The sequence below is a fragment of the Pezoporus flaviventris genome, unplaced genomic scaffold (genome assembly GCF_033815535.1).
Source record: "Pezoporus flaviventris isolate CSIRO_AGI_PZ_B2104156 unplaced genomic scaffold, CSIRO_AGI_Pfla_v1 ptg000005l, whole genome shotgun sequence".
Lineage (NCBI taxonomy): Eukaryota > Metazoa > Chordata > Aves > Psittaciformes > Psittacidae > Pezoporus > Pezoporus flaviventris.
In genome coordinates, this window is record NW_026892553.1 from 3,496,290 (window position 1) to 3,522,775 (window position 26,486).

At 42.2% G+C, this 26,486-nt stretch overlaps 1 protein-coding gene across 5 annotated transcripts in view; it reads right to left on the reverse strand.

Annotated features, from left to right (window-relative positions):
- Positions 1 to 26,280, reverse strand: part of HDX (highly divergent homeobox) — a 47,376-nt gene extending 21,096 nt beyond the window's left edge. The window contains exons 1-5 of one of the 5 annotated variants that reach the window (XM_061445693.1): positions 26,141 to 26,278; positions 18,666 to 18,812; positions 13,092 to 14,216; positions 8,415 to 8,468; positions 17 to 163 (exon numbers count right to left, since the gene is read on the reverse strand). In XM_061445693.1, the coding sequence (XP_061301677.1) occupies positions 17 to 163; positions 8,415 to 8,468; positions 13,092 to 14,216; positions 18,666 to 18,812 (1,473 nt within the window). In that variant the 5' untranslated portion in view covers positions 26,141 to 26,278. Of the gene's footprint in view, positions 1 to 16; positions 164 to 8,414; positions 8,469 to 13,091; positions 14,217 to 18,665; positions 18,832 to 18,978; positions 19,084 to 20,238; positions 20,519 to 26,140 lie in introns of those variants that run through there. The other 4 variants (XM_061445695.1, XM_061445694.1, XM_061445697.1 and 1 more) reach the window with 4 other exon arrangements.
- Positions 26,281 to 26,486: the final 206 nt, after the last annotated feature.

Below are 26,486 nucleotides of genomic sequence, written 5' to 3' on the forward strand. Positions count from 1 at the left end.
ACTCTGCATTTCTTACCCGCACTATTTCACAGTCAACATTTAACTCTGCGGCCACAGCTTCAATTTTCTCTCTGCAGACTGAGCCCAGGCTGGTCATGCCATTGTCCCAGTATTTCTTTAGGGTAGCTAAGTCTCGGTCACTAAATTGTGTGCGGTCCTGTAACTGTAAGATAGAAGAAAATACTGTTAGATTAAAATCTGCTCATGCTGTTCACTTAACTTCCAGAGGTCCTGCATGCAGTAAGACACGTGCTCCACTGCCTCCATGGCTTTTTTCCTCTTTTAACCCTCCCTTAAGGATTTGGGATTTTTATCCAGGGCGGTACAGAGTTCCCTGGGATTTGCTTTAAAGGCAGTGGTGGTGCTAATGCAAGTTTAAAGCACTTCAGCTTTGTTTCAACTCCACCTGATTCTTTTAAATTTATCTCATTCTATAAGGTCTTCCTGAAAATAACTTTTCTCCCCTTGTGCTGTTTACTCTCTCCACCCGATTTATGCAAATTATTCCTTAAGGCTTTTCAAGTTTCTCACCCTCCCCCACCTCAAGTTCTTTTATCTTACTGCAAACTACAGTACATGCATAATTCAAGATTCCCAGATCCTAAAGGGAATACTTTAATGTTTATTTGGTAAGCTTCAGAGTTTAAATTGGTTTCACTGTTTATTTGCGAGATCCCCGACTCTTCATGTCTATTGATCAAAACTGTGATAGTGGATTACTGATGGAAGGAGTAACAGTGGAAAACAAATCCTAAATACCTCACCACTCCCTGACTCCACGGACAGTATGTACCAGTAGAACTTACAAGCTTTATCAAAAGCTTTAGCTCAGAGTTTTAACTAAAATCTAGTTTCTTTACACCAACCTATGTTTGCCATCTCTCCTGCTATTGTGAGTACATAAATGCAATGAAGTCTGCACTAGTGAGTTGCACCCACATGTGCCAAACGTGTCATTACTCCAACAGCTGAACTTTGCAAGGAATCTAGTTGGCACATTTCAAGGCTGCTCGAGTTAGAGCAGCGAAGTGCACCTCAAGTGCACTGGTGAGCAAAGCTGAATCCCTGATGCCCAGTCAGCCTTAGCAGATGCTGGTTTTCCCTGCATGCCTGACCTGAGCTCCTCCTACCTATAAGCCATTTTCAAAGAACAAAAGCAGAGTTATCTCCTCAACTGCTGCAGCAAGATCTCTTTTTATAGGTGCTGGCAAAATAGATTGTAACTTCTGAAAGTGACAGGAAGAGCTCTCCCAATCAGGGAGCAGAAGCCAAGTGCTAAGAACAGGGAAGAAAAAAGGAATGTGATAGCAACACTCAAACTACAGGGAGAAACAATCACTCTGGCCTGCCCTGCTTTCCTGAACACGCAGGGCAACTTCATCTTCTGAAGTATACTGAGCATTTTCTAAACATAAATGAGTAATATTTGCTGTCAGTTCTGTAGAGCTCCCACTGACAACACTGCTGCGGCAACCCACCGCTCCCTCAGCTTACTGTGATCTCCACTTACCAGGAAAATAAAATAGGAAATTCCTTTGTATTTAATGGGCATGCCTTAAAGGAACCTCCTGGGACATGCCAGAGAAATTCCCCTCCCCAACAGAGGAGTGAAATGAAAGAAGCAAAAAGGAATCTCTATGGTATTACTGCAGATAAAAGGGCGCAACCCCAGTTAGTGTAGTTGTGTCTCACCTTGTTTGTAATGGGCAAATTAGAACAAAACCCAAGAAAGTACAGCTGATGCTGGAGTAAGTACAGATTTCTGCCTGCTGCGTGACTTTCCAGTTATCTACGAAAATGCTGCTTCGACTGAAAGAATACAGGGCAAGAGCACTCACTAACAGAAAAGCTTTGTATTTGTGACCTGCAAAACCATCCGTGTTAGACAAAAGACACACAACTGCTGACTGTAGTCAGTTACCAAAGGGATGGTACTGCAGGAAGGGCACAGAGGCTGCTCATTTACTTCTAAATACAAGGACTTTAAGTGGAGGAAGCAGTGTCTAGCAAAACTACCTGGTGTTCAAAAATGTTACTTAAAGCAGTGTCACATCTTTTCCATTTTAGGAGAATGGATGTTAATTCTGATGATCTACTACAACTATTTTAATACAAATCTTATTAGATAAATCACTATTCAATGCTTTTCACAAGTGCTATGTAATTTTGCTACAAAACTTGGGTTGTACAGTCAGTCTCAATAGTTTAGATCAAAGTAAATGTTTTAGTGTTTTAAAGTTACAGGAACTATCCTGTTGCTACATTCCCAATGAAGTCTTTTGCAGCCATTTAATGTGGAAAGAAAACAAAACTCAAGAGTTTTTGTTTTACCTCCTTGCCAAAAATATTTTGCAGGTTTCTGATGACATATGTATTTTGGGTTGTTTTTTTTGTTGTTGCTGTTGCAGTTACTGCTGCGCTTTATCCTTTCACCTGCTCCTGACAAGCTCATGCAGCAGCACATGAATCATACCGATACTGACTGCAGGTCAGAGAAGGAAATGGAGAACAAGCCTTTTCAGTCAACTCATACAAAAGAAACAAAAATCCTACAACACACAGACCACATGGAAGAGTCCAGAAAGCAGGAACAGAACTGAGGGGAAAAACAAGTGCATGTAAATAGCAGATGGTACAAAAAGTTAGGTTTCCCTCAGGGTTGAGGAGAGAAGAATCGTCAAGATGCTTGGCCCAATTCACCCTAATAAACTCTGCGTGTTCTCCAGTTAGCACTCCTCAATCCCACTTCAATTTTTCTACTTTGGAGTCTGTATCTCACCTTTGCCTTTTTCTTCCCCACCAAGATCACACTACTGAATGTAGCCAAGCAGGTAGGAACTGAGCCTCTGAGAAGCTGAAAGCACTATCTTCAGCAAGGGACATTTTGGCAGCTCTAACACAGCTGGTTGGTCTTTGGAAGACAGAATCTGCCGCGTTCTGGACATGAGATTTTACCAGTGCCTCAAAAGAAAGATCTTGACATTTAAGGGCTCCAGTTCACAAAAGTTGCTGAAAGGGAAGCAGGTCACTGCATATCAAAAGTGAAACACAGGAGCTGTATGTTTGCCTGCTCGTACAGTCAGTGTGAGCTGCTTTATGGTATCTCAGAGGGCACAAAGGAGGATGGTTGGTTTACTCTGCTCACTTGCTGCACCAATATAATGGGATCAGTCTTAACCCTTATGCTCACTGGATGTAAATAACACTTCAGCTTGTCCAAAATTTAGATCCAGACTTTGTGTAACTTACCTCTGTGTAACTTACTGTGCCATATGCCTTTATATGATTTTCTTAGGGAAATCACAACCAACCTTCCATCCCCTTGACAAAAATTACACCTAAGTTTGAGTCCTGCATTATAAGCTGCTCAAAAATTACATAATGCTTTTATAAAAGTCAATTACTTTTGTGAGAAAATAAAGGGTGGGATTTCTACATTGGATATATAATTACACTTCCATCAATTTAATTGATGCCATTCTCATGCTTAGTATCATGAGAGGAACTGAACAAACAAGAGTGAAAAAAAGCAGTCCTATAAATGTCGTAACAGTCATGGTTATGCATCAGTTAGCACAGGAAAAAAACCTATCAGAAGATAATATTGAGAAGCTTCATATTTAGGACAATATTTTTCAATAGCTGAAGACAAGCCAGCAATTCAGTTCTTATTTTTACTTTATTATAACAGCTATTATGAATGCAATTCTCATTTCCTCTCTTCAGATCCCCTGCTTGCTGATTCAAGGCTTGTCTTTATCCTCAGCAGTGTTGACTGCTGAATTCTTTACATTTAGCAGTTCTGTTGTCCATAGCCTGAAAGGCAGAGGAGCTTCTTCCCGCAGAAAATAGACTATCAGCTCACAATGAAAAGCAATCCTTGTGAGCAAATTGAATCAGCAGTTCTGCCAAGCGGAGGGTTAAACCCTGCTTATCCCCTGACCTCCCAAGTGTAACAACAACATTCTTGTAAGAGATGACCCAGTTTATTACAGACATTCCTGGCATTTTGCCAAGCCCCTCATAATACCCACTGTGCATGCAATATTTGTGGTGCAAATCTGGTGTCTATAATTGGTATGAATAATTGTGCTGCACTGGAGTGTCCTTATCCTGCCATTTATTAGAGCCTGCTTTTTTAGATCAGTTTTCATGCACGAGTTGAAAATGTTTCGGGCCACGTGCACAAAAGCTATACACAATCTTCAGATTATTAATAAAAGACATGCTAAAAAAAAGAACTAGAGCTTCAATAGAAATGCACTATTAGTGCACAAACAGATTTCTAGAGAGACACTTTCTGCATCTTTTCCCACTGGCTGAGGAAGCTTGAAGTTTGCTCTGATGGAAGCAGAACTGATAAATATTTCACAGTACCACAGCTTGAAAAGAACTGCAACTGCTTCAACACTCAGCCTAAATTACATATATTCTGTTAATGTTTCTAAACCAAACACAGCTAAGAAGAGGCAAAAAAAAAAAGGAAAACAGGGAGATATCACTGCAATAGAACTGTCTAGCCAAATAATTACACTGTAAACTCCAGTCTTCTCACTCCATAATCAACCTCCAATCCACATAAACTGGCAACTCACCCTTGAGATTCTGCACCATAATTATCATGATTCTTATTTAATGTACTGATATCTTCCTTGCATTTAACTAGAAAGTCTGCTTTTCCAATACCTGGCCAGATATGACACACTTCTAGCCTGCAGGATCACAGCTACAATAAGCCTAAGTGATTTGTAGAAATAGGTGCAGGATATAATAAAAAGATCTATTTCACCTGAAACAACAATAAGGCATGCCTACCCTTTGCATCCATTGAAGGACTGTCACTGGGAATAGTGAAGAGGTGCTGTTGGCAGCACGAAGGTGATGAGATGTTATGCATGTCATTAGCATCTAATGTGAACATTAACAAAATGCAATACCTTGAGGTATGTGGTGAAATATTTCAGCGAAGGAGGGAAAGTATTAACCAAATCCATTAATCCAAATGACACAGAAGGCGTGCATAAGAACAGCGTTCACAATTCAGTCCTGTGGAGATCTTCAGTTCTTGCCTGTCTCTCTTTCTGAGGACTCTGACTATCTTACTCAAGACATGCTCTCACTAGTTTGACTAAAATACAGTTTTCTTCCCTCTGCCCTTCTAGGAAAGGGGAGTAACGTGAACAGGTGAAGAGAACTTCACAAGTTGGTATAGTTTTAAACCAAGAGGTACAACTAAGGTGCACTTTGACTTTAGGTAGCTTTAATCCCTATGGGTGCTCACTTTAAAGGCCACTCTAAGATATTTTCTCCTTTTGTAGGCTTACTGTGGCAGTTACAGTTTCCATGACACTTTCAGACCACAGTCCAATGAGGTACTTTCTCTTGCAGTTATACTGATGTAGTCTCCCCCACACATTCACCTGTGGCAGGTCTTGCCCTGTCCTGGGGTTAGACCAGCTCCTTTGCCTGATTCAGAGTGCCTGACAAGCAGGACTCTCAGGGAAACCCTTTATTGCCGCTATCTCCAGAATTTTACTCAAATGGGCAGTAGTGAAAGAGCAATTTAAAAAAAACCAGAATTTAGCACAGGAGCTCTCCACTCATTTCAGCTATTTCCCTCTCCACAAAATAAACCCCAGAGGCCAGACACCCCAAGCTGAAGAGGCAGATCCAGCTAACCTACCTATAGTGGGAGTCCCAGCTAAGTGCAGCAGTACGTTCAAGAAGGTCTCAAGCCCATTGCTACAATGCAGTGTTGCTTCAAGTAGGGGGAAAATACAAAGCCTTTCCCTTATCAGTTTCTTCACCGATTTCCTATGCCTGCTTCCAAAGGGTGATTGTGCAGAAATAATTCTAAGACCTTAATTTACTATCTTAATGACTTTGTGTTTCAGACTTGATAGTAAGACCACTAGAACTGATCCTAATTAGAAATAAAAAAGGAAAAGCTAAACTATCTCCTCTCCCCCCAGAATAAAACTTCATAACTAAGCCAGGCACTCTAGGTAAGCCATTTTACCTAGTCAACACCTATCTGACAAACATTAGCATACCAGGTTATACCTACCATAAACACTAACCATCTGCTAAGGCAACAGAGACCTAACTTAAGCCCAGTTGGTACACTCAAGACCTAACTGCAAGGACAAAAGTGAAGATATTTTCTCCCTTTTAATTATCTTTAACCAGTATCTTCACTGCTATTTTTTAATCCTTGCTATCCTTCCACCATCCTGTAAAAAACAACCAAAATCAGTGCATTCGTAAAGGCCAGTGCATTGCACATGCTCCATGACAGAATACAGAACTCCATAATTTCAAAAGACATTCTCATGAATAACAGAGGGTGGTATTTCTAGACTAACATTCATTAACAGTCAGGATTACATCATCTTACAGTACAGCTGAGCAGGCAAGAAAGAGTTTCTGCAGAACTGCACAGTTTTTATTTCTCTCTTGATGCAGTTGAAGGACAGGGCAAGGAAAACAAAACATCAAGGCAAAACATTAAAAATTCAGAGCATCTAAAAGATGATCTTTTCCATTCTAAACAAAATACAGATTGGCCTTTTTACTGTCTGAATGGCAGTAATTGCCATAATTGCCACAACTCTACCCATTCTATTTCTGTTCTCCACACTTTCTTCAGAAGAATTTCACATCTGAAACTGAAGTTTCCTAGGGAAGTAGGAGCTTTCTCTCTTTTTGTTGCCTTACACCTGTGTGTATACAGCAGTTTTAGAGTGCCAACTCCCAAACCGGTACCCTTGAGTAGACTAATTATGCATTCAAACTGGAGAAAGCGCATCCACGAATCCGCAAACAGATGTTGTCAAAACGGACTATATTAACCAATGGCGTGTATGCATTCTATTGATTAGGAAGACTCGGGAGTAAAGGTCTAAAGAAAAAGGAATTCCTAACAACCACCGCTAATGAACAGGCACTTCCACAGCCTTGAAGGTTTTAAGCTTATTGCAGAAATTTCTTCTACAGCCTGTGTGAGACATGTAGCATGATTATTTCTAAAGCAGCATGACCAGTAGGTCAAGGGAGGCAAACCGCCCCCTCTGGTCCACGTCGGTGAGACTCCATTTGGAGTACAGTGTTTAGCTCTGGGGCACCCAACACAAGCAGGATGTGGAGCTGCTGGAGCAAGTCCAGAGGAGGCTATGGAGCTGCTGCGAGGGCTGAAGCAGCTCTGCTCTGGAGCCAGGCTGAGAGAGCTGGGCTGGGTCAGCCTGGAGAAGAGAAGGCTCCTGAAGGGGAGACCTGAGAGCAGCTCCAGTGCCTAAAGGGGCTGCAGGAAAGCTGGAGAGGGGCTTGGGACAAGGGCCTGTAGGGACAGGACAAGGGGAATGGCTTCAACCTGCCAGAAGGGAGACTGAGATGAGCTCTTAGGCAGAAGCTCTTCCCTGTGAGGGTGCTGAGGCGCTGGCACAGGGTGCCCAGAGAAGCTGTGGCTGCCCCATCCCTGGCAGTGTTCAAGGCCAGGTTGGACACAGGGGCTTGGAGCAACCTGCTCTAGTGGAAGGTGTCCCTGCCTGTGGCAGGGGTTGGAGCTGGATGAGCTTTAAGGTCCCTTCCAACCCAAACCATTCCATGATTTTATGACCACCATTCCTCAACAACCACTGTTGAGAAACATCGTGCCCTGCTCTCTTCACTGCTCCCAGCCACATGCTCCTGCTGCTGCAGTAAGTACATTCAACCCACTAAAGACAAACTCAGCAGAAGAATATGAATCTAACAGCTCACATGCCTGACCCGGATTACCTTGCAATTAGATACTAGCACCAGTGCTACAGATGGGGGGAATGCACTAGTTGGGGGGGGGGGGGGGGGGAGGAAGGGGAACAGAGTTACTTTCCTGACAAAAGCTGTTTCATACCTTGTGTTACAGTTTGGAGTCATTTGTGACTTAAGGACACTGACCCAGCTGATTCTGCCTGATGTGAAATGACATCTATGCAGTTAAAGTTAGACTTGGTAAAGTTCTATGGATAGCAGGGACTAATTCTGTGAATGTGCAGAGTAGCCAAAGAGGGATTTACTCTGTTAAGCATTCAGTTGCCTCGATTAAACAGCCATTTAACTTTCCATCTAAAAGAAGAAAAGCATTCTGAGCTCTGAACTCTCAGTCCTTACCAGTTCAGGTGTTGTATTTCAGCTAACAGTACAACTCATACACCTGGGCATCACATTACTGGACACAGGCTTATGACCTTGACCTATTTTTAAAGATACATATCAACCTTGCCTTAACTGAAACACTGTGCGTGCAGATAATGTTTGTTCAGTCAAAGTACAAAAGGAATATAAGGTAAATAGAACTGTCAGCTTCAAAAATGCATTTTAATAAACAAAATTCACTCCACCTGATGCATTAGATACTTAAATGGAAATATACTTACTGCTCTTTTCCTGGAACAACCTGTAATCCAAGGCACAGTAAGGTTTCCTGAAATCTGTAAAGGGAAGGAGGAAACAGAATAGAAACCAGCAGCTTAGTTTGCTATGACAGCTAATACTGAGCAGCTTTCACAATATTGCGCATTCAATTCTGTTAACAACGCCTGTAAGACAGGTTAAGATTTAAAAGCAAAACAAAGTCACACTAAAACCAAAACAGTTTCTTTCAGAGAAGGTAAAAGAATATGAGGGCAACTTCTGTACCTTTGCTATCTCAAAACTTGCATTTCAGGACACAAGTTTTCACTTGGAATCTGTCACAAACCCCATAAGATTAAGCAGACTGAACTCAGACAAGGGCCAGTGTCTGACAGACCTGCTGACACACAATTTTCAATTACAACAGTTAAACATGCAGAAAAGACAATAGCACCTGTTTCTAGCTGAGCTGTTCAATGTCACATGTTAAGGATTTGCATACTGACATTAAAACTAGGGACATCAGGTTGGAGAAGGAAAGAAAGGCAGTATGAAGGCAAAGGTTTGCTGCCTTGATTCCCCTTGATTCCCATTGCTTCTCCATCATTCCCAGTGATCAGACTTTATCTAAGTCTGATCTTGGACTGTTTTCCCTGGCCATATGAGATGTGTAACAGCCTGGAATATTTTAGGCTTCTTTAAGATTCATGTTCTGCTGCAGACAAGCAATGCTTGAAAGACTAAATATAGCTCTTGAGAGATTAATGAATCTCAAGTCATTACACACACTATATGTGTGAGGAATAAGAATCTATGCACTTCTGCTGACTGTATCAAACTGCGCTAATAGTTTTTGTATTTGCAAAGTCTTCTAATAATGAATCTTGCAGAATGAGCATAACCAAATATAGAATACCTGGTGCAGCCTGTCTGGTGTACAAGCACCCAAGATAGTTTTATTCTTCAAGCTTTTAGCTGGAAGCACTTGGAGGTTACCTAAGGTCAGACAATTTGTCATTTCAGCACAAAGCAGGCTGAGGGGGGCTAGAAATGAACACCCTCCACTCCTAAGGGCAAGCCTACGTCAGCTTTTATGTCTCAAATATTCATTTCTTAGCTGCACGTATATATTTTAGAAACTCTATATAATTACAATTCTGTATTGCACCACACTTCACACCACAAAACCTGTTGTAAATGCCTCCTCAGTATCACTCACGTGGCTTCTCCCCAGAAATTTGAAGTGGGGTTACAGGAAGAACCATGCTTTCCTATGCGAATAAAGCAATCAGTCTGCCAGAGCATTAACAGCTAACTTGGAAGACAAATGCACACAAGTTCTCAGAGGTATGATGGCAAACACAACCAAGTTTATCTCAGTATAACTACTTGAAGACAACATGCATCTTCTCATCTTCAAAAGCCTCTAGGGATATAAACAAATCACTCTGACACATTAAAAATAAAAAAGAAAAATGGATCCCCATTTCCTTAAATAAAGCAAACTTGCAGCTCATTCATATAAAGCAGCATCCTTAAAGTGAATCTTAAATATATATGTATGATATACGTATCTATTCTGACCTACTGGCTACAAGGCTTAGGCTTTTCCCTTGAAAAAGACAGGGCTAAATGAGGTAAGTCTGCTTCAGTGTGTGTTAACAAAGTAATTGAAAATACACATACCTTCCACAGTATTTTTGTCCCTTAGGGTTGGGGGAAGGAAACCAAGAGTAAATCACGATTCAGCCTTGAGGCCCAGCAAGAATAGCCTCTGTAATTCAACTCGCTTAAAGCCAAACTCAGAAAAGTAGGTTGAACAATTTGTTTACTGAAACTGCTCAGGCATTAAAATTGATCACTTAATTAAATTTAGTCTTAAGTTACACTAACATGAATTTGATTAATGGAACCAGTAAGGAAGCTGTAACTAATTGCTAATTAGATACTCCACCAATGTACGACAGTAATTACTTCATCAAAACACAAATCACACAGTTCTGACATTAAAGAAGCATCTGCTTGGATGTTTAACTACTCCAATAATCAGGTGGCTCAGGTTTAATCTATTTTTAAATTTAGGAAGATTTCCCTAAATTGTAAGATTTTAATTCCTACGCTGATGGATAAATCAGCTAAACACGGGCAATAAAATGAACAGGAAGTGACTCCACACAGAAGTATCATCCTGCATAAGCCTAAAAGAACTCAGACAGCCCGTCTTACAAAAATCTACCTCTTGAAGCTTAACATATAAATATTATTAAGCTATAAGGGGAGTTGCTACACGAAATAGGAGTCACACTGGACCTAATTTTAAGAGGAGGACATGGAGGAAGGGTTAAACTATTGAAGAACTGACGATTTAAACAAAATATGTTAATGGCCTAGCAGGGTAAATTATTTGTTATACAGGACTTTGAAGGCAGTAGGTGACATTTTCTGGCCAAGGTGATAAATGAGTGTTGGAAGTCTCACTGTCATACACTAACACCTCTTAAGATACAGAACTTACTTTTGCATTGCTCTGGAATGTGCTAAAGACTCTTGGCAAGGAGCACAGTGACCTGGAGAAACCAGGACCACTGTTCCTTCAAGGTACTATGGCATCAGGCAGGACATGATTCCCCTGCAGCTTCCACAGAGCCATGAAACTACATGCCCCCCCTATAAATTCTCTAAAGGTGTCATCCTAGAGGTTCACAGCATGCATGTTTACAGCAGCAAGTGAATTAATAGCAACCTGCCTGATTTTTCCAATGCAAGGTCTAAGGTGCATTCCTAAATCCAAAGAACAGAGTCTCTGAGAGGCATGAAAGTCAAAGCAGGTACCAGTGAATTCCTCACTTATCACCCCCCCCCCCCAGGAGGTACATTATTATAACAGGAGAAAACCAAACCAAACCAAACCCAAAATGGAGTCAGAGAGCTCCTCATTTTGATCCATACCACATCACATGGACAGATCAAATGTCACCTACCATAAACTACATTTCATGAACTGGCTGTTTAAAAACTCTGTCCCTACCCCAAAAAAACAAACAACAACAAAACCCCCAAATTAAAGATATTTCAATCTGCATTAAAACATTCAAAAAAAGAAAAAAAAAAATGTAAGAAATAAATCTCATGGATGCCTTTTCAAGAGTGAAACTAGAAAACAGCTGCAGGTATCAGTGATGTATTTTACTTCACAAAACTTAAGAAAATTTCCTTAACTCTATTGTATGCAGTTTTGCAGCTTTATCAGCTCTTTACTGAACAGATGTGCACGCTCACAGCTTTTCTTCTATGAAACTGGGACATCAAAAGTAAGCAGCATTTAATGCACTTTATAACTCATGTAAGAACAGTAATAGCAAATACTGACAGACTGAGAGAAGGGAGAAACAGAAAGAACAGCTTGTCTAAAGTGCTCAGCCTAGAAAAAGACCATAAATAAGAATTGCCCATGTCCCATCTACTACACAGGCTCTGCTCCAAAGTAAATACGCTCATCGAACCTCAGGTTTTCTGAGAAAAGCAGTGATTCTGGTGAAAAGTGGCACTCACTTGAACTCAAAAGCTTGGTTTCGAATCCTCACACAAGATAGGAACAAGTGAGAAAAAAAAAAGAGGAAAAAACCACCCCTAACAAAAAAACCCGCCCCAAAACCACTTCACAAAGTAATGTCCTCTACACTAGTGAGCGGTGCACAAGGAAAGATGGCATGCTGTTTACATGGTTCACTTTCGGGTAGATTAAAAAGGAAGTAACAGGCAAATGCACAAAGGCAACACATGCAGAATCGCATCCTGTCAGTCTTCAGACTTTCATCTCAGTGTTTCTAGGCTGTGTCATGTCAGAAGGCATAAAAATCCATGGGGAAAAAAAAAAGAACAAAAAAATCAATCTGGCTGTTTCCTGCCCAATTATCATCCCTCTAGTTACTACAAAAATTAAAAATACAAGTGAGCCAGTGTCCTACCTTCTCAACATCTTTTAGTTCTTCACTGACCTGCATTTAATTTTCCCCACTCTGTGCCACTGCAGGGACTCTATTACAGGATAAGGAAATAATGAGATTGAATGCAAAAATGATATTTGAATTAGATGCTGTGGGAGAAGAATAATATTTGCTCACTTAGTGTCTCCCATCATCTCAACTACCTCGCACGAGATCCTAATCCCTAACATAAAACAGGTCCAAGAGATTGGCAACTGCACAGGGGGTACGGGCAGTGCTGATGGAAGAGTTAATCCAAGCTGACATTAATAAGGACAAACAACTGCACAACACATAGATGACAGCATGATCCTATGTTCTGCCATGTGCCACGTGCAAAGTATGCCTGCAAAGGAACAACCAAGGGTATCACTATATGTGCTGGCAAGCCAACTCAGGACAATGCACACTTGAGCCTGCATCAGCAGTCATAGGCATGATCCTCTTGTAACCAGTCTATCTATCAAATCTACGAAGCCCACACTGCTCCTCAATACACAGCAGCCATGGACTTAGCGATACAGATAAGAGTGCTATGATACTTCAGTGCTACCTGCACTTCTGCTTATGAAGGGATGATCTCTAACTGAAAGATGTAAATGGAGCACAGCCTGCAGAAAGGTGAACCTAGCACTTACTAGCTACCAACTTTGGAACAGTACTTATCTACAGATTTGTCTTCAAGGTTTGAAGACAGATAAATAGAGGGATTACCTGGTAATTATTTTGGTTTTGTGACAGCCTCAGTTGACTTGAAGTTGTAAAATGAGGAGAAAAGGTACTTCTTGATGGATTAGCACTGCTATATAACGTACTGGATGTTGTATGTAATGAGGTCCGTGCAGGCAAATGGTAGTCTCTGTTATGATACAGAATATTGTCAGGCATGTCCCTGGCATTCACCATCTGTGAACTACAGCTCACATTTCTTCCTGGCCCAGACAAGGCTGCACTTTGGTTCTCTACTCGAACGGAACTGCTGCTTTCACAGTATCTCGAATAGCTTTGTATTTGTGCTCCCATGGATGCTAGCTCCTCTTCTCTAGCATATTCGTCATCCACGTCTCCAGTTTCCATCGCGATGGACAGACAGGTGCCTTCCACTGAGCAATGCTTCTGTGCTGTGCTTCCTCCCACCATTCTCTGAGGTTGATCTGTAACTGCCAGAGAAAACACTTCCCGAATTTCCAGGTTTTGCGTGCTACAGGAAGGGTCCCTGGTGTTAGCTCTGTGTCCGGGGGGCACATGCGATGTGAGAGCTGCATGGTCTGGCTTTTGTAACCGCTGACATCCCATGGGTTCAGCCTTACAGGGCCTGTGGCATATCATCGGCTTCTGAGGTAACACCAACTCTGCAGTCTGGACTGACGAACCACCATAGCTTTTCTTAGTGTGACTATAGATGGAGTTCGCAGAATTCAGTACACTTGTTTGCCTAGATAAAATAATAGTCTTTTCCCCTACTAATAGGGAAGCATTTTTACAATGTGGTACCTGTCGTCCTATAGGGATGTGCTGCTGCTGAAACTCTGTATCGCCTTTTCCTGGTAGCCGTGGAATAGGGGTTTTATGTATTTCTGCCACTGAAGAATTTGTCTGTTTGGTGGATCCTTGCCTACCAGATGAACTAGCAGGACTATATATACCAGTAACTATTACATCATTATTAGAAGAGGTCCAAGAAGTCTGCTGACTTTGGGATCGACCAATATTTACCACATTTCTAACTGCTGCTTCCGGAGGTACTGAGGGAATAGTAGGGACAGTCCCTGGGGGAGTGCCTCCAGATTCTATAGCACTCTTGCTGCTCATCTTCCTTCGTTTATTGCCAACCCACGTCTGCAAACAATGACAACAAACACAAAACAAAGCATTAAATAAGCAGAAAAATTAGGCAATTCCATTTTTAAGCAGATCTGATGAAATGTTAAATGTTCAAGTTGAGACCTAAGTTTACAAAAATGTAAATAATTTACTGATTATGCAGCATCTGAACAATAAAGGGTGGTGAAAAATACATGCCTCTCACGCTCGGGATTCATACATTAACACACAAGAACCCCAGTTTCAATTCAAAAGCCCCAGTTACTCAAAAATCCTGCGACTGGTTTTGCCTCCTGTCCCTTAAGATGTATTTCACTGATCCTGCTGTGACTAATTCCCCCAAATTTAACTTTTAGTTAAATGGGATGCAGAACCATCACTGAGGTATGTAGCTAACCTTTTGTAACCAAACGAGACACAACCTTCAAAACTACCTTAAACAGAAACTGCCAATTCTTGAATTCAGATGAGAGGAAGAAAACTTACTTTCTGTTAGACAACTACAAAACAATTTTGTGACTATTTAGACCTACAGATTAATTTCTCCTCTGCCAGCTGCACAAATCGAGATCTGATGTCAAAACCTGCTTTTGAAAGACACCGACAGGCAAGATTTGGACTACCAGGATTAGATTCTGACACAAGCTTGCTATTATGGACATTTCAGAAAGTGACAATGACAGTTACATGGGTTCCTGTAAAAGACAGCATTGGAAAAAAGAAAATCATTGAGAAGTGCAGGTACTGCGGCAGCTGTGCACAGGTTAAAATGTACTGCTGTGTGTTTTAAACACACAGGAACGCCCGTCCTGCAATAACACATTAAGACAGAGCACAAAGAACTGAAGGGAAAATATTAACTTCAGTATTTCAAGATAAAGAGAGTTAATCTGGTGGAAGCCTCAGCTCTAGCTCTCGAAGCATCAGCACCACTTAACTATCCCTGGCAATTTTCATGATCATAGAGACAAGACCTGCTCAAATTCTTTCCACCTGTCTGTACTGAATGTGAGAGCATCAGGGAGTGGGATACAAGAGCCAAAGAACGAAAAATAAGCTTCTGCATCTGCTTATGCTCATTATGAAAAGGATCAGATACACATACAGAGATATGGTGAGACAGTTTCTGCACCACACTGGATATCATCCACCGCACACCTAAAGCCAAACCAAAGCAAGATCTCAACATTCAGCAACCAGTTGGTTTAAACAATAAAATCCCTCACCCTATAACAAGGAAACTGCACTGAGCACCTATATTGGGTTTCAATCTCATCACATGAAAGGATAAAAGCTTTCTTCACATATCAATACATGCTAAGGAAGTAAAACGGATTTTTCTATGGAAAAATACACATCCCTGCCCTACAGAAGTGTGTTGAAGTCTTCATGCCATTCTACCCATTTCTGTTGTAGAATTTTAGAAAGTGCCTAATTTGAGCCATGATTCATTGCATGCAGGAACATCCCAGTTACTAATGATCAAATTTTTCTTCTCAAAAGCAAGTTTAAATGCAGAAATTTTAGTCATAGATCTCAAGGCGCTTTTTATAATTGAATAAAAAAAAATCTAGAAGGTCAAACTTCGCTGTTGCAATTTCTGCTCAGTCAGTAAATTCTCAAGATAAAAACTATAGAGATACTGCAATGTTTGGACCAGGAAAGAGATTTCATCCCTAACTTTTCCAACTGTATAGAACTAAAAGCTAAAGCTTGTCCTGGCACTTTTCCTGAAAAGAAATGCATTCAAAGAAATGCAACTAACTACTATTCACATGGGATTAACGTAGAGTTTCATGAGACAGCACAAATCAGGTTTGCCATTTGCTGAAAGAGTCCCATTCTGCTGACCGTGTCCCCAGCTTCTTTTTCCCACCATCTATCCAAAAGCACTCACCAGAAAGATCAGGGAACTCCCCCAAAAGGCATAAAACTTAACTGACACAAAAAGACAACAACAAAAGTTTTGGTGAGCTTATCAAATTTAGCTGGGTTCCTGTGAGTAAATGCAAGAGATGATCAGCACAAGATGAGAGAAAGATTTGCACAGCTGAGAAGGGAAAGAGTATGAAGCCTCCCATTTTTAGCACTGTGAGACATAATCACTGAGAAGAATTAGACTGAAAGGGAAGCTCCATGTTGTTACTAACTTGATGGTATGGTATCATTGTGGGATATGACAGGAGACATTAAGTACAAAATATCCCAAGAAAAGGGACACAAATCTTTGTTTCAATCCAGCCCTCCAACAAGTAAACTTTGGGAGCATTTTACCTAACACTGGAAGCATTACTGAAATTCTTAACTATCATTTAGGAGGAGCTCCCAGAAAAGATGACACATCTGAAGTCCACCTGTTAAGAAAATTACCTGGAATTTCAGAGACCCTGATTTTACATCCCCAGTTTGAATCAGGCAGAGCTGGCAATTCAGATTGTCCCACATTCCAGGTACACACACCAGAGGGACTGTCAGTGGTGCCTGGCCATTAGTTTTGACCAGAGTCTATCCTAAATCTGAAAATAAAGTACCCTCAGGAAATCCTTCCAGAGGTGTAAAAGAACAACGAAGCTGTAAACCTTTTGGTATCTGTTGTGGTACTCTGGGCAGAAGCTCGCATCACCTCCCTCATCGCTGCTCCCAGCGCTCCCTAACACTGCGAAAATCAGACTTGGAAAACTTCTGCGCTGTATCAAGTCATACTGCTCACATTTCATGTGAAGACAAAAAAGCAACCAGCAGAAGTATGGTAATACTAATGAACAACATCAGGCCATGCAAACCGGACACAGCTAGAATAGTTGCCTACTGAATGTGAAGAGAGGCAGGGTTCCCCCCCCCAGGAGTAACTTTACCACATTCTCTAATTTTGAAACGGAGAACATATTTTTAGGTATTGCAGTAATAAAATCCACAGAGGTTTACATCAATTCATAAATCATTCTTTTTTCCAACCCAGCTCAAGACTGGAAAGACTGGATGTTGTTCTACTGGACAAAGGCTATAGAAATCCTGATTCGGGGAAAGAATATATTCATAGAGTAATGACATTTGAATTATAGCAGTTACATTTAGGGAATTCATGCTCCCATTATAGTCATATCTGCAAATGCCAGCTGCAATCTAAGTATCATTTTGCTCGACATTGTGCAGAAGAAGTACTAACTTCTGTCCAAGAGTTTTATAGAGAAAAAGGGGGGAACGAGGAGAGGCAGAAAGGGGGGTGTAAAGAAGAGAAAGGTGAGATCACACAAAAATATGACAAATGAAGGACAAATGCTGGGTTTGTTTCCACTGCACTGTAGGAAGAAAGTTTAAGTACTGCAAGTAAGGGCTCCGTAAGGGAATAAAACTAAAGGAAGAAGGTCATGAAACATTACTGCAGTAAGTGAAAAAGAGAGGGACATGGAAGTAAGAAGATGGAAAGCGAATGAGGCCTGCAAGCAGAGGAGAGACTGGCTGCCTCCTCTATGTCCTTAATCAGAATAAAATTAGAAAAACAGGCCCTGACTGCATCATCAGCACCAACAGTAGATTCCTGTTACAACTCCTTGTTTCAGGGAGCCTGAACTTCTGGCTGACTTTCACAACTTCCCACCACCTAGAGCTGAGAAAGTAAGTTTTAATATTTCCAGAGTCTTTTGAGGGAGGAGAATCCACACAAGATTTAGGGAGCAGGAAGAGCTGTTACTCTCAATATACCACTGGTACACCGCTTAAAGTAAAAATAGGCTGGTCTTACTCCTTCTTCAGTGTCCAGTGTTGCTGGTAGCTCAACTACTGTTATTTTTTCCACTAATGCTTCATGATTTCCATTTCTGCTCTGAGACAACAGCCATTTTGTTGTCTAGTGTTTCACAAAGGGATTATTATTTCCCTTCCCACAGACTTTGGAAGAGCTCCCGTTAGCACTAGTGACATTCTTTTACAAGAAAAGACTGCACTCGCTGTAAATAACTATGAGGTACCACAATATTTATGATTGTGACATGGAATACAAGCGTGACAGTGTGTCAAAAGAAATACTTCCACAATTATTCCCCCAAATACATTGGGTTATATAAATCTGTTTAACTTAATAGTTCCCTGATAACAGGACTTTGACACAATACATCACACAAGGTTTGTATGGGGCAATCCAATTTATAATTTAACAAATACTAATACAAAGCCTGAAAACACAAACCAAAACACCATCAACAGAAGACAAACAAACCAGCCAAACAAAAACCACTCCTTGTGCAGTCCAGGCCCCTGCTAAATACAGCAATCATGTGAATCACATTTCAGCAAAAATAAACTATAAACAGGCTCACTGGATAAAAATGAACATGTCACACACACACTGAAGTCTGATTTACGACAAGCATGAAGTTAGAGACTCCAGTCCTCTGCAGATATTTTACGTAAAGAAATGAATGTGTATAACTTTAACATACAAATTTGAAAGGCCTCAGTACTTACCCTGACTACACTGAAGTCCAGTTTAGTTTCTTGTGCACACTGTAATATGAGCTGAAAGCAATTTTTACTTTGATTTGTCATTCCATTTTCATAATAACGCTGTAATATCCTTTGTTGCTCTACAGTAAATACAGAACGCAGATTCATCTAAAAATAAAAGAAGATACTCTGAAAGTTGGAATAAAAACTGTAATACTTGCAGAATGTACAGGCTGTCATTTATGTTTGTTGTGAGAACGCTAAGTGTTGACATGTTTTCATTACAGAGAACTTTCCCAACACTTTTACTTACTTTCCAAAAACCCCCTGTTACAGTCAGCATTAGCGATTCCTTTGTGACAGACTCAAGTTGAATAGATGAACTGCATGTTTGGAACAACACTGACAGCCTTTCATAAATAAATAACTACTACGCTGGGTTGCTACATCCAAGAGCCTCAAAGAAAAAGTTTCTTTGTTAAGAAAAAAATAAAGGATAAAGGCATTAGGCAAACAGACTAACACCAGCAGCTCCAACAATATTGCCAGGACCGTTTTTCCTCTCCTACCAAAAACAAAGAGACAAAATCCGAGATAAAAGAAAGGTGACTGTTCAGCACAATTAGAGTTTCTGCCGTCTCCAACCCCAGCAAATCCTACACTCCATTCTGGTCATGCAACTCCTGCTGTGTTAGCACCAGCACTTCCCAGCTGCAAAGTCACAAAGATCAAGGACCAGAAGACAAACTGGGGGAGAAAAACCCAAAGAGAAGGGTTTTAAGCAGTTCTGGTCCAGCCTACTGCACTACTAATGCTCTAATATTAACACTAAGGAGGGACCACCCAAATCACAGCCTGAGTTTAGAAAGGTTCATGCTATGGTGAAACTGTAACCTGAGGCTGTATTTCTTGAGGACATTTAAGTGTTATTTTAAAGGCAGTAAAGGGCTACAGCACCTCAGGATGTGTTCCTGCCCCTTTACTTTGTCCGAAGCAGCGCTGAGTGGTTCAGCATGCTCAACCAGAATGAGGAGATGCACGCTCCTCCCAGGCGAACAGCAACTCTCCGGGCTCTGTTTTCAGCCTGCTGAGCCAGCTCAGCACTGGGTCCCCCTATGAGGGAGCATCGCTGTGTGGGGACAAGGCCATGGCAGTCACAGTGGCAGCCAGGGATGAGATAGCTTCTTCAGCAGCGGTTTGATGAACTTGTTAAAACCGACCCAGCTTCGTTATGTGTGAAGATTCATGCCCTACCTTGGATAAGGCAAACAGCTGAATATGGCCAAGTACAGGACAGGCTACCTAGCAGCAAACTGACATTCTGTGCTCTTGTTATATGGTCCATACAGGCAAAGAATATAACCCTCTGGTTACATGCAAGAAAAGAACCCCATCACCACAGGATTTCCATACCAGGGACTTTACTTTATCCCAAGCAGGAGGCTGCCAGCTGAGACACCACTAGCACTTGCCAGGAGCAACCTGGCATATGACCTCATGTCTCAGAAAGTCACCATCCACAAGTGATTTTTAATACTTTTGGTATATGTATCCAAATAACGTAAAACTAAAGACTAATACACCTAACCATCACCTTGTAGGAAAATGAAGGGGATGAGGGAATCCTTTGTAGCTTCCAAGCTTTTAGTTACCAGTTTTGGAAATTCTGGATGGAAAGCAGGAAAGTAGCAACATATTTAATCTTTGCACAAGAACTCCTCCTGATTTACAGCAAGTAAAATTATTAAGGAGACACCCAACTCCTTTCACATTATTAATCAAGATGATTATACTACATAATGGTAATTGATACTAGAATTTGACAGGCCTTTAAAGAAAAAGACTAGTATCTAGAATTTGGAGTAAAATGCTTGTAGGCCAGAGCTTTGACCTCAGAGTTTACTTTCCTCTGTGTCAAAAACCATAGAAAAATTACTAACTACTAAGCTGTAAAAACTGTTTTCTTTTCAAGAATACTTAGAACAGAAGATGATTTTTCAATCATATTTTTACCCCTGTTCCCAGTTCTTATTTACCCTCTCATTCTTGTGCAGCACCATCAGCCACATTACAAATCAGGCTTTGCCCAAGTTATGCCTCCACCAGAATGTGTATTCAGCCACAGTGAGAGCTGGGCAAAGGAGGCTCTTGCTCTGAATACTCTGCTGTTTAGATAAATCTGTAGCAAGCAACAGGGGAGACAGTTATTAGCCCATTAAGAAATCAATAAAGTTCATCAAAATCTACTTTATAAAGTTAAGTACTGTCTTCAGATCTCCCCTGTGGATATACATGATGATGCAGCCACCAACTGATTTATGGCACTTTTAAAGAACACGCAAGAGTTAATTTTGTGATTCTTTTTCCTCCTGCAGGACTGGCAGGCCCCAGCTTACACCTGTGTGTTTGCTATTCTTTCAGAGGTCCTGTTTTATTCAGTTGAGATCAGTTCCCAAAAACAACCTCACCAGAAATAGTTATGAACCTTGTATCGCTCCATATCCAGATGAAGTCTGTCCTCAAATAGTTCCAGCATTTCTATAGACGGGCTCATTAAAAAGCAGCATGCTCTCCAAAGAGTTCATCAACTGCAATGAAAACTCCTCCAAACTGCAGGATGGATTTTTAGCGTCAGACCTCATGACCTGCAAGTGAAGGTGTGTCAGGTCCTTGACACGCTTTTTAATGATATGGATTTCTGTGTCCAAAGTCACTTCTCTGTTAAAATACTTTCACTGTTGTATTTGACATCTGTAGTTCAGGCAAGGACAGGGTAGAGCATTTTGCTGAAATCTCTTGATCTTCAGAGAACCCTATATGCATTGCATGACAGACTGCACCCAGCCAAGCTCAAGAGACATCACAGTCTGGTGTAATAAACAACTCATCTTTGCAGTTTATTTTCATCACTTGTAAACTACACCTGCCAACCAAAATACTGGTAAGTTTCCTTAGTGACTTCTGCCTTGAACGCAGTCAAGTACAGCCCAAAGGGTCTGTGAGGAGGCCATCAGAAACTGATTTAAGCAAACAGACTGCAGGACCCTACAAAACACAAGCTGCGTTTACATTCCAACATCTAAACTTTCAAATAAGCAAGTCAGATTTTATTAATGCTTGTTGTGTTTTAAATACACTGAATCCTAAGGCAATAGACAGTTCCGTACCATCTCCCTTTGCCCCACATATATTTAACAGAACTGCAGAAATGACATTAAAATATTGTTAAATATCATCAGCTATCCTGCTGTGTCAACCAATCTTATTCATTCTGCCCTGCCAGTTAACACATCCTTTTTGAAAAGGGAAAAAACAACCCCACCTTTTAGCAGAAGCAACAGAAATTTAGGGGTCATTTGCAGAACAAACCAGAGCACACACATTGTGTTCAGCAGGGCCATGCAGGCAGCTACATCTGCCTAACAGAAAAGTTGGTTCAAATTCCACTTGAAATATTAAATTTAACTATCCAAACCATAGGATTCACAGGTCCACTAAAGCAAGCCATTCTATTACATCCCACAATACATCAAATTACACTATGATTGTTTGGTATAACATGTTAATAAACAAGTAGACCTTAAGCCCCAGACAGCACAGAAGTGATACATAACCTCAACACAAAGCACTAATGGGGAATAAAGCCCCAAGAAAGCTACCCCTCCCTAAGGAAGCATTAGAGTGGGTTTTGCTATCTGGGTTGCAGACACAGCACAACCTCACAAGACAAGTGCTCTGGTCAGAGCCAGGCAAGTAAAAACAACTTCTCAACAAGACTTCAATTATACAGAACAAGAGAAAGGAAATTCAGAAGCAGTGTCTTTTTTAACTGCCCTCATAATAATTTGTAACTAGCCATAAAAGATCACAATATCAGCAGTACTATCTCCAAGCATTCAATCTCAGTATCATAGGGCAAAACACTAACTGGCATTCTGCTTTCACACTCATGCATAGGACATCTGGCAGGATTCCTTCTCTGGCAGGTTAAAAGCTCACTGGTAGTATGTCATCTGTAAAGTCCAGATGGAAATCAGTTTGCTATTAGCAGCTCTTAAGTGCTTATTTAGAATCCCTAAAACATCACCCTGTGCTGAATAAACCAATTACCGAATGCTTGGAAGCTCCATTAGAAAGCCACAAAGTCCAAAGCCATCGCATTAATCCACAAAGCGCTGCCTCTGCATATCCCACCTTCACAGGCAACAAGTTTTGCTCACTATTATTTGCTCAGTATTCTTAAAAACAATCTCAGTACCTTCAAAGGAAATAAACTCCTTTTCCCAACTGCCACACCTACAAAGCACTCCAGTTTCTTCAGGATTTCTCACCTTCGTTTTGAACCTCAGACTCCAACTTAGAAAACCACACAGATTTTTACCATAATTTAATTTTTAGCTTGGCTTTTCAATCTTAGAAAGCATATTTGAGCTTTTGGGAAGCCAGGTGTCCAGTTGGCACATTGGCACTGAAAAGTTTGATACAGACAAGAACTCTGTGAAATCAAATAAAATTCAGGCAAAGCATCATGCAAACTGAAATTCCATGAACGTAAGTTGTGTTTTCACTTCAATAAAAGACAGAAGGGGCAAAGCAGTATTTAAGGATTCAGCATCTGCCTGCTCTGCTAATGAAACAAGGTAGCCTTGGCCAAGCATGTTGCTGTCTGTGTGACAGTGCAGAGAACAATATGTAACAGAAGAAAAAGCAGGTTTCCTGTAAGTACTTCCTTCACCCCTGCCATGTGTCCCAAGCCAATTACCATTCAACTTGCCACTTGGGTGGCCTCTCACTACTCAACCTCCTGTAAACCTACCAATAGAAAGGTATTGTTCTTCATTCCCTTTCAAAACCCAGTACTTCTGCAGACTTTCTTAGCTGCTTGAGCAACTTTTTCCACAGTATCCACTTTCCTTTCCCTTCTGTGGCAAGGGACTGTACAAGCAGAGAGGGGAGAACACCCAAGAACTAAACGGGAGTTTGCTTCTGAAATAGGAACACATTTGCTTCATGCAAGAGGTACTTAATGTAACAAACATCCCACACTGTTTGCTGCAAATGCCTCATCCTTCCACTCCAGTCACTTTATTCAACATCCAAAGTGACGAATCTCTCCAGGGAGACATGGTGAAGCCCAGAGATGTATTTTCAGAAACTAATGAAAATAAAAAGGAGTACCACAGAAGAACTAGCAACATGAAAATGGAAATAATCCTGTATCAATGATCTCCTGATGATTAAACAAATAATTCAGTAGTTACGTATCTGTTCTGCAATGACTACTTGCAAGATCTGCAGGCAAAGAAAGAAAAAGCAGCTTAAGAAGGGAAAGAACTTCTGTTGTCTAAAGTCTGCCTGCAACGTAGAGCATGTAGTCTTAAGTGTCAAAAAGCCTCTAAACACTAGGATTGATGAACTAAAACTTACTTACAAGGTAAGCCTTTATAGAATACTACATTAACAGTAATTACTTTGAAAAACAGGGAAACAAGATGAGAGGTGTATCATTAAGTTTTTGACAGTAACAGAAACTAGGCTTAGATGTGAAATTAACATCAGTTAAAGAATTCACTCAGAATACAATCCACCACAAAGTAACCAAGTATAAAAAACTTTATGGTAAAACTGTTAAGGATTAACACAGAGAGATAAAAGGGAAAACAAGCAGTTTCTGGGAGTGTTTTATTGTGTGCTTTTTTAAACTCAGGACTAAACAAACATTTACTTGGAAAAAAGTCACTTATAAAAGCCTACAAGCCTATTACTATTTTAGGTTGTCCATTCCTAACAGGTACAAGAAAACCAGCACACACCTCAATTTATTTCCTTTTTTTCTCTCTTTCTGCAGACCTCCAGCAGTACAAAATAACAAAACCTGGTGCCAATATAAAGCTGAGACAAAACTGTGACTGTAAGAAAGCTTCTATATACCTAAGACAAGACTGCAGTAGCGACGCTATTACTACAGCTTTAGAAACCAAAACTGCACCAGCAAGCACTTAATTCACTTCCCACGTGTGCCAAAAGCTGACAATTTGTTGCACACCCCAAATGGGAAAGAACCATCCAGCCAATTCCCTAACTTACGCAGACATACTGGATATACATCAACCAACAATGTTTAACCACATGAATCTGTAGCTTACTGCCTCTTTCCTACACACACCAAAACACAACTACACAGCTCTTAAGTGCAGCAGATTATGCTTATGGCTGGGTAAGAGCAATATACAGACCAGCTCGTGAAACTACTTTTAAATATCCATGACTCGCAGCACAACTGCTTCCCTCCTAAGTACAGCAGTTTTAACACTGCATTACAGTTCTACCTGTAAAACGAAGCCCTTTAATTAGGAACAAATTAAGACAGCCCTCAATAACTTAATAACACAATAACTCATGACCACAGCTCTGCAAGTTTATTCACTTTATTCATGCAAATAAGGCTTCTGACTTCAACTGGACAAACCACATTTTAAATTAAGCATACACACCAGAGTTTGTAGGGCCCGTGGCAGAAAAGGAAAGGAATACTCATACAAATTTACCCTGAAGATGGGAGGGCTGCTTCAGAACTCGTTTAGAGGATACAGAACCACTATGATTGGTTACACATGCTCTTACCTATACTACCAGAAGCCTTAGGCTAACAGAACGGAGAGGAACAGGTTTGGGGATCACTTATTCCTCAGTGGGCATGCCCACGTGCCAAACAAGCTCTTCCAAGGGTGAGCCCTCCACACCACCACAGGCTGCATGGCAAGTGCACTTCTCCCTCATACCATTCCAAGCACTAGAGAGCTAAAATCTTGACAGCAAAAGGACACCGTGTCCAACTGCCACCATAACCGGTTGTAACTGGCCCCAAAACGGGGCCTCTGAGAGGCCGGAGTCCCCGAGGGAAACACGGCTTGAGCTGTTCCCTGACAACGCCTGCAGCTGGCCGCCTCCTGCCCCGCACAGGCCTCACACCGACAGGCACCATTACCCCTGCCCAAGCGGCCGCACGGAGCTGCCCCGGCCCCGGCCCACGGGCACAGCACCGCGTAGGCGCGCAGCGGGGCGAGCGCGACCCTCCCGCGCATGCGCTTAGGGCACCAAGGGGGGGGGCACAGGGCAGCGCGCACGCTCACCGCGGCCGAGGCTGCGCAGGCGGCTCCCCAGCGCACCGCGTTGCTGCGCGCATGCGCAGAGTCCCGGCCCTGGGTGCCCGGCGCCGGGCGCTGCGGGGCCGCGGGGGAGGCAGGAGGAGGGTGTGCGAGCGCGGGGCCGCGCGGCCGCCCTGCCCCCACCGCCGGTCCTCCCCTCGGGGCTGCGGGCCCAGGGACATCATCATCATCACCATCATCATCACCATCATCATCACCATCATCACCGTCCCCGCCCGCCCGCCCGCCGCGCCCCCCCCCCCCCCGTGCGGGGCCCCGCCCGCCCCCCTCTCCCCCCGGGACTCACTGGCGCCCGCCCACCGGCCCTGCGCAGCGCGCCGGGCTTACCGTGCTGTGCGGGGCCGGCCCGGGCGCGCGGGGCTCCGGATTCAGCCGGTTTCGGCTGGGTCGGTCCCGGCGTCACACAATGAAATCAGCGCCTCCGATCATTAATTCTCATCATGATCGTGACGTCAGCGCAGACAGCGGCCAATGGCAGCGTGAGATCAGCGCCGGCCGGGACAGCGCTCCCCCGCCCCTCGCCCGGCGGGGGGGGCGAACGGTGCCGTGCGGGGCCGGGGGCCGCTGCGGGGAGCGGCAGGCACCGCACCGCCCCTGCGGCCCGCACCGGGCAGCCCCGCAGCGCCCTCAGCCCCGGCCTCCTGCACGGTGCCCGGCCTGTCCCCGGCTCCCG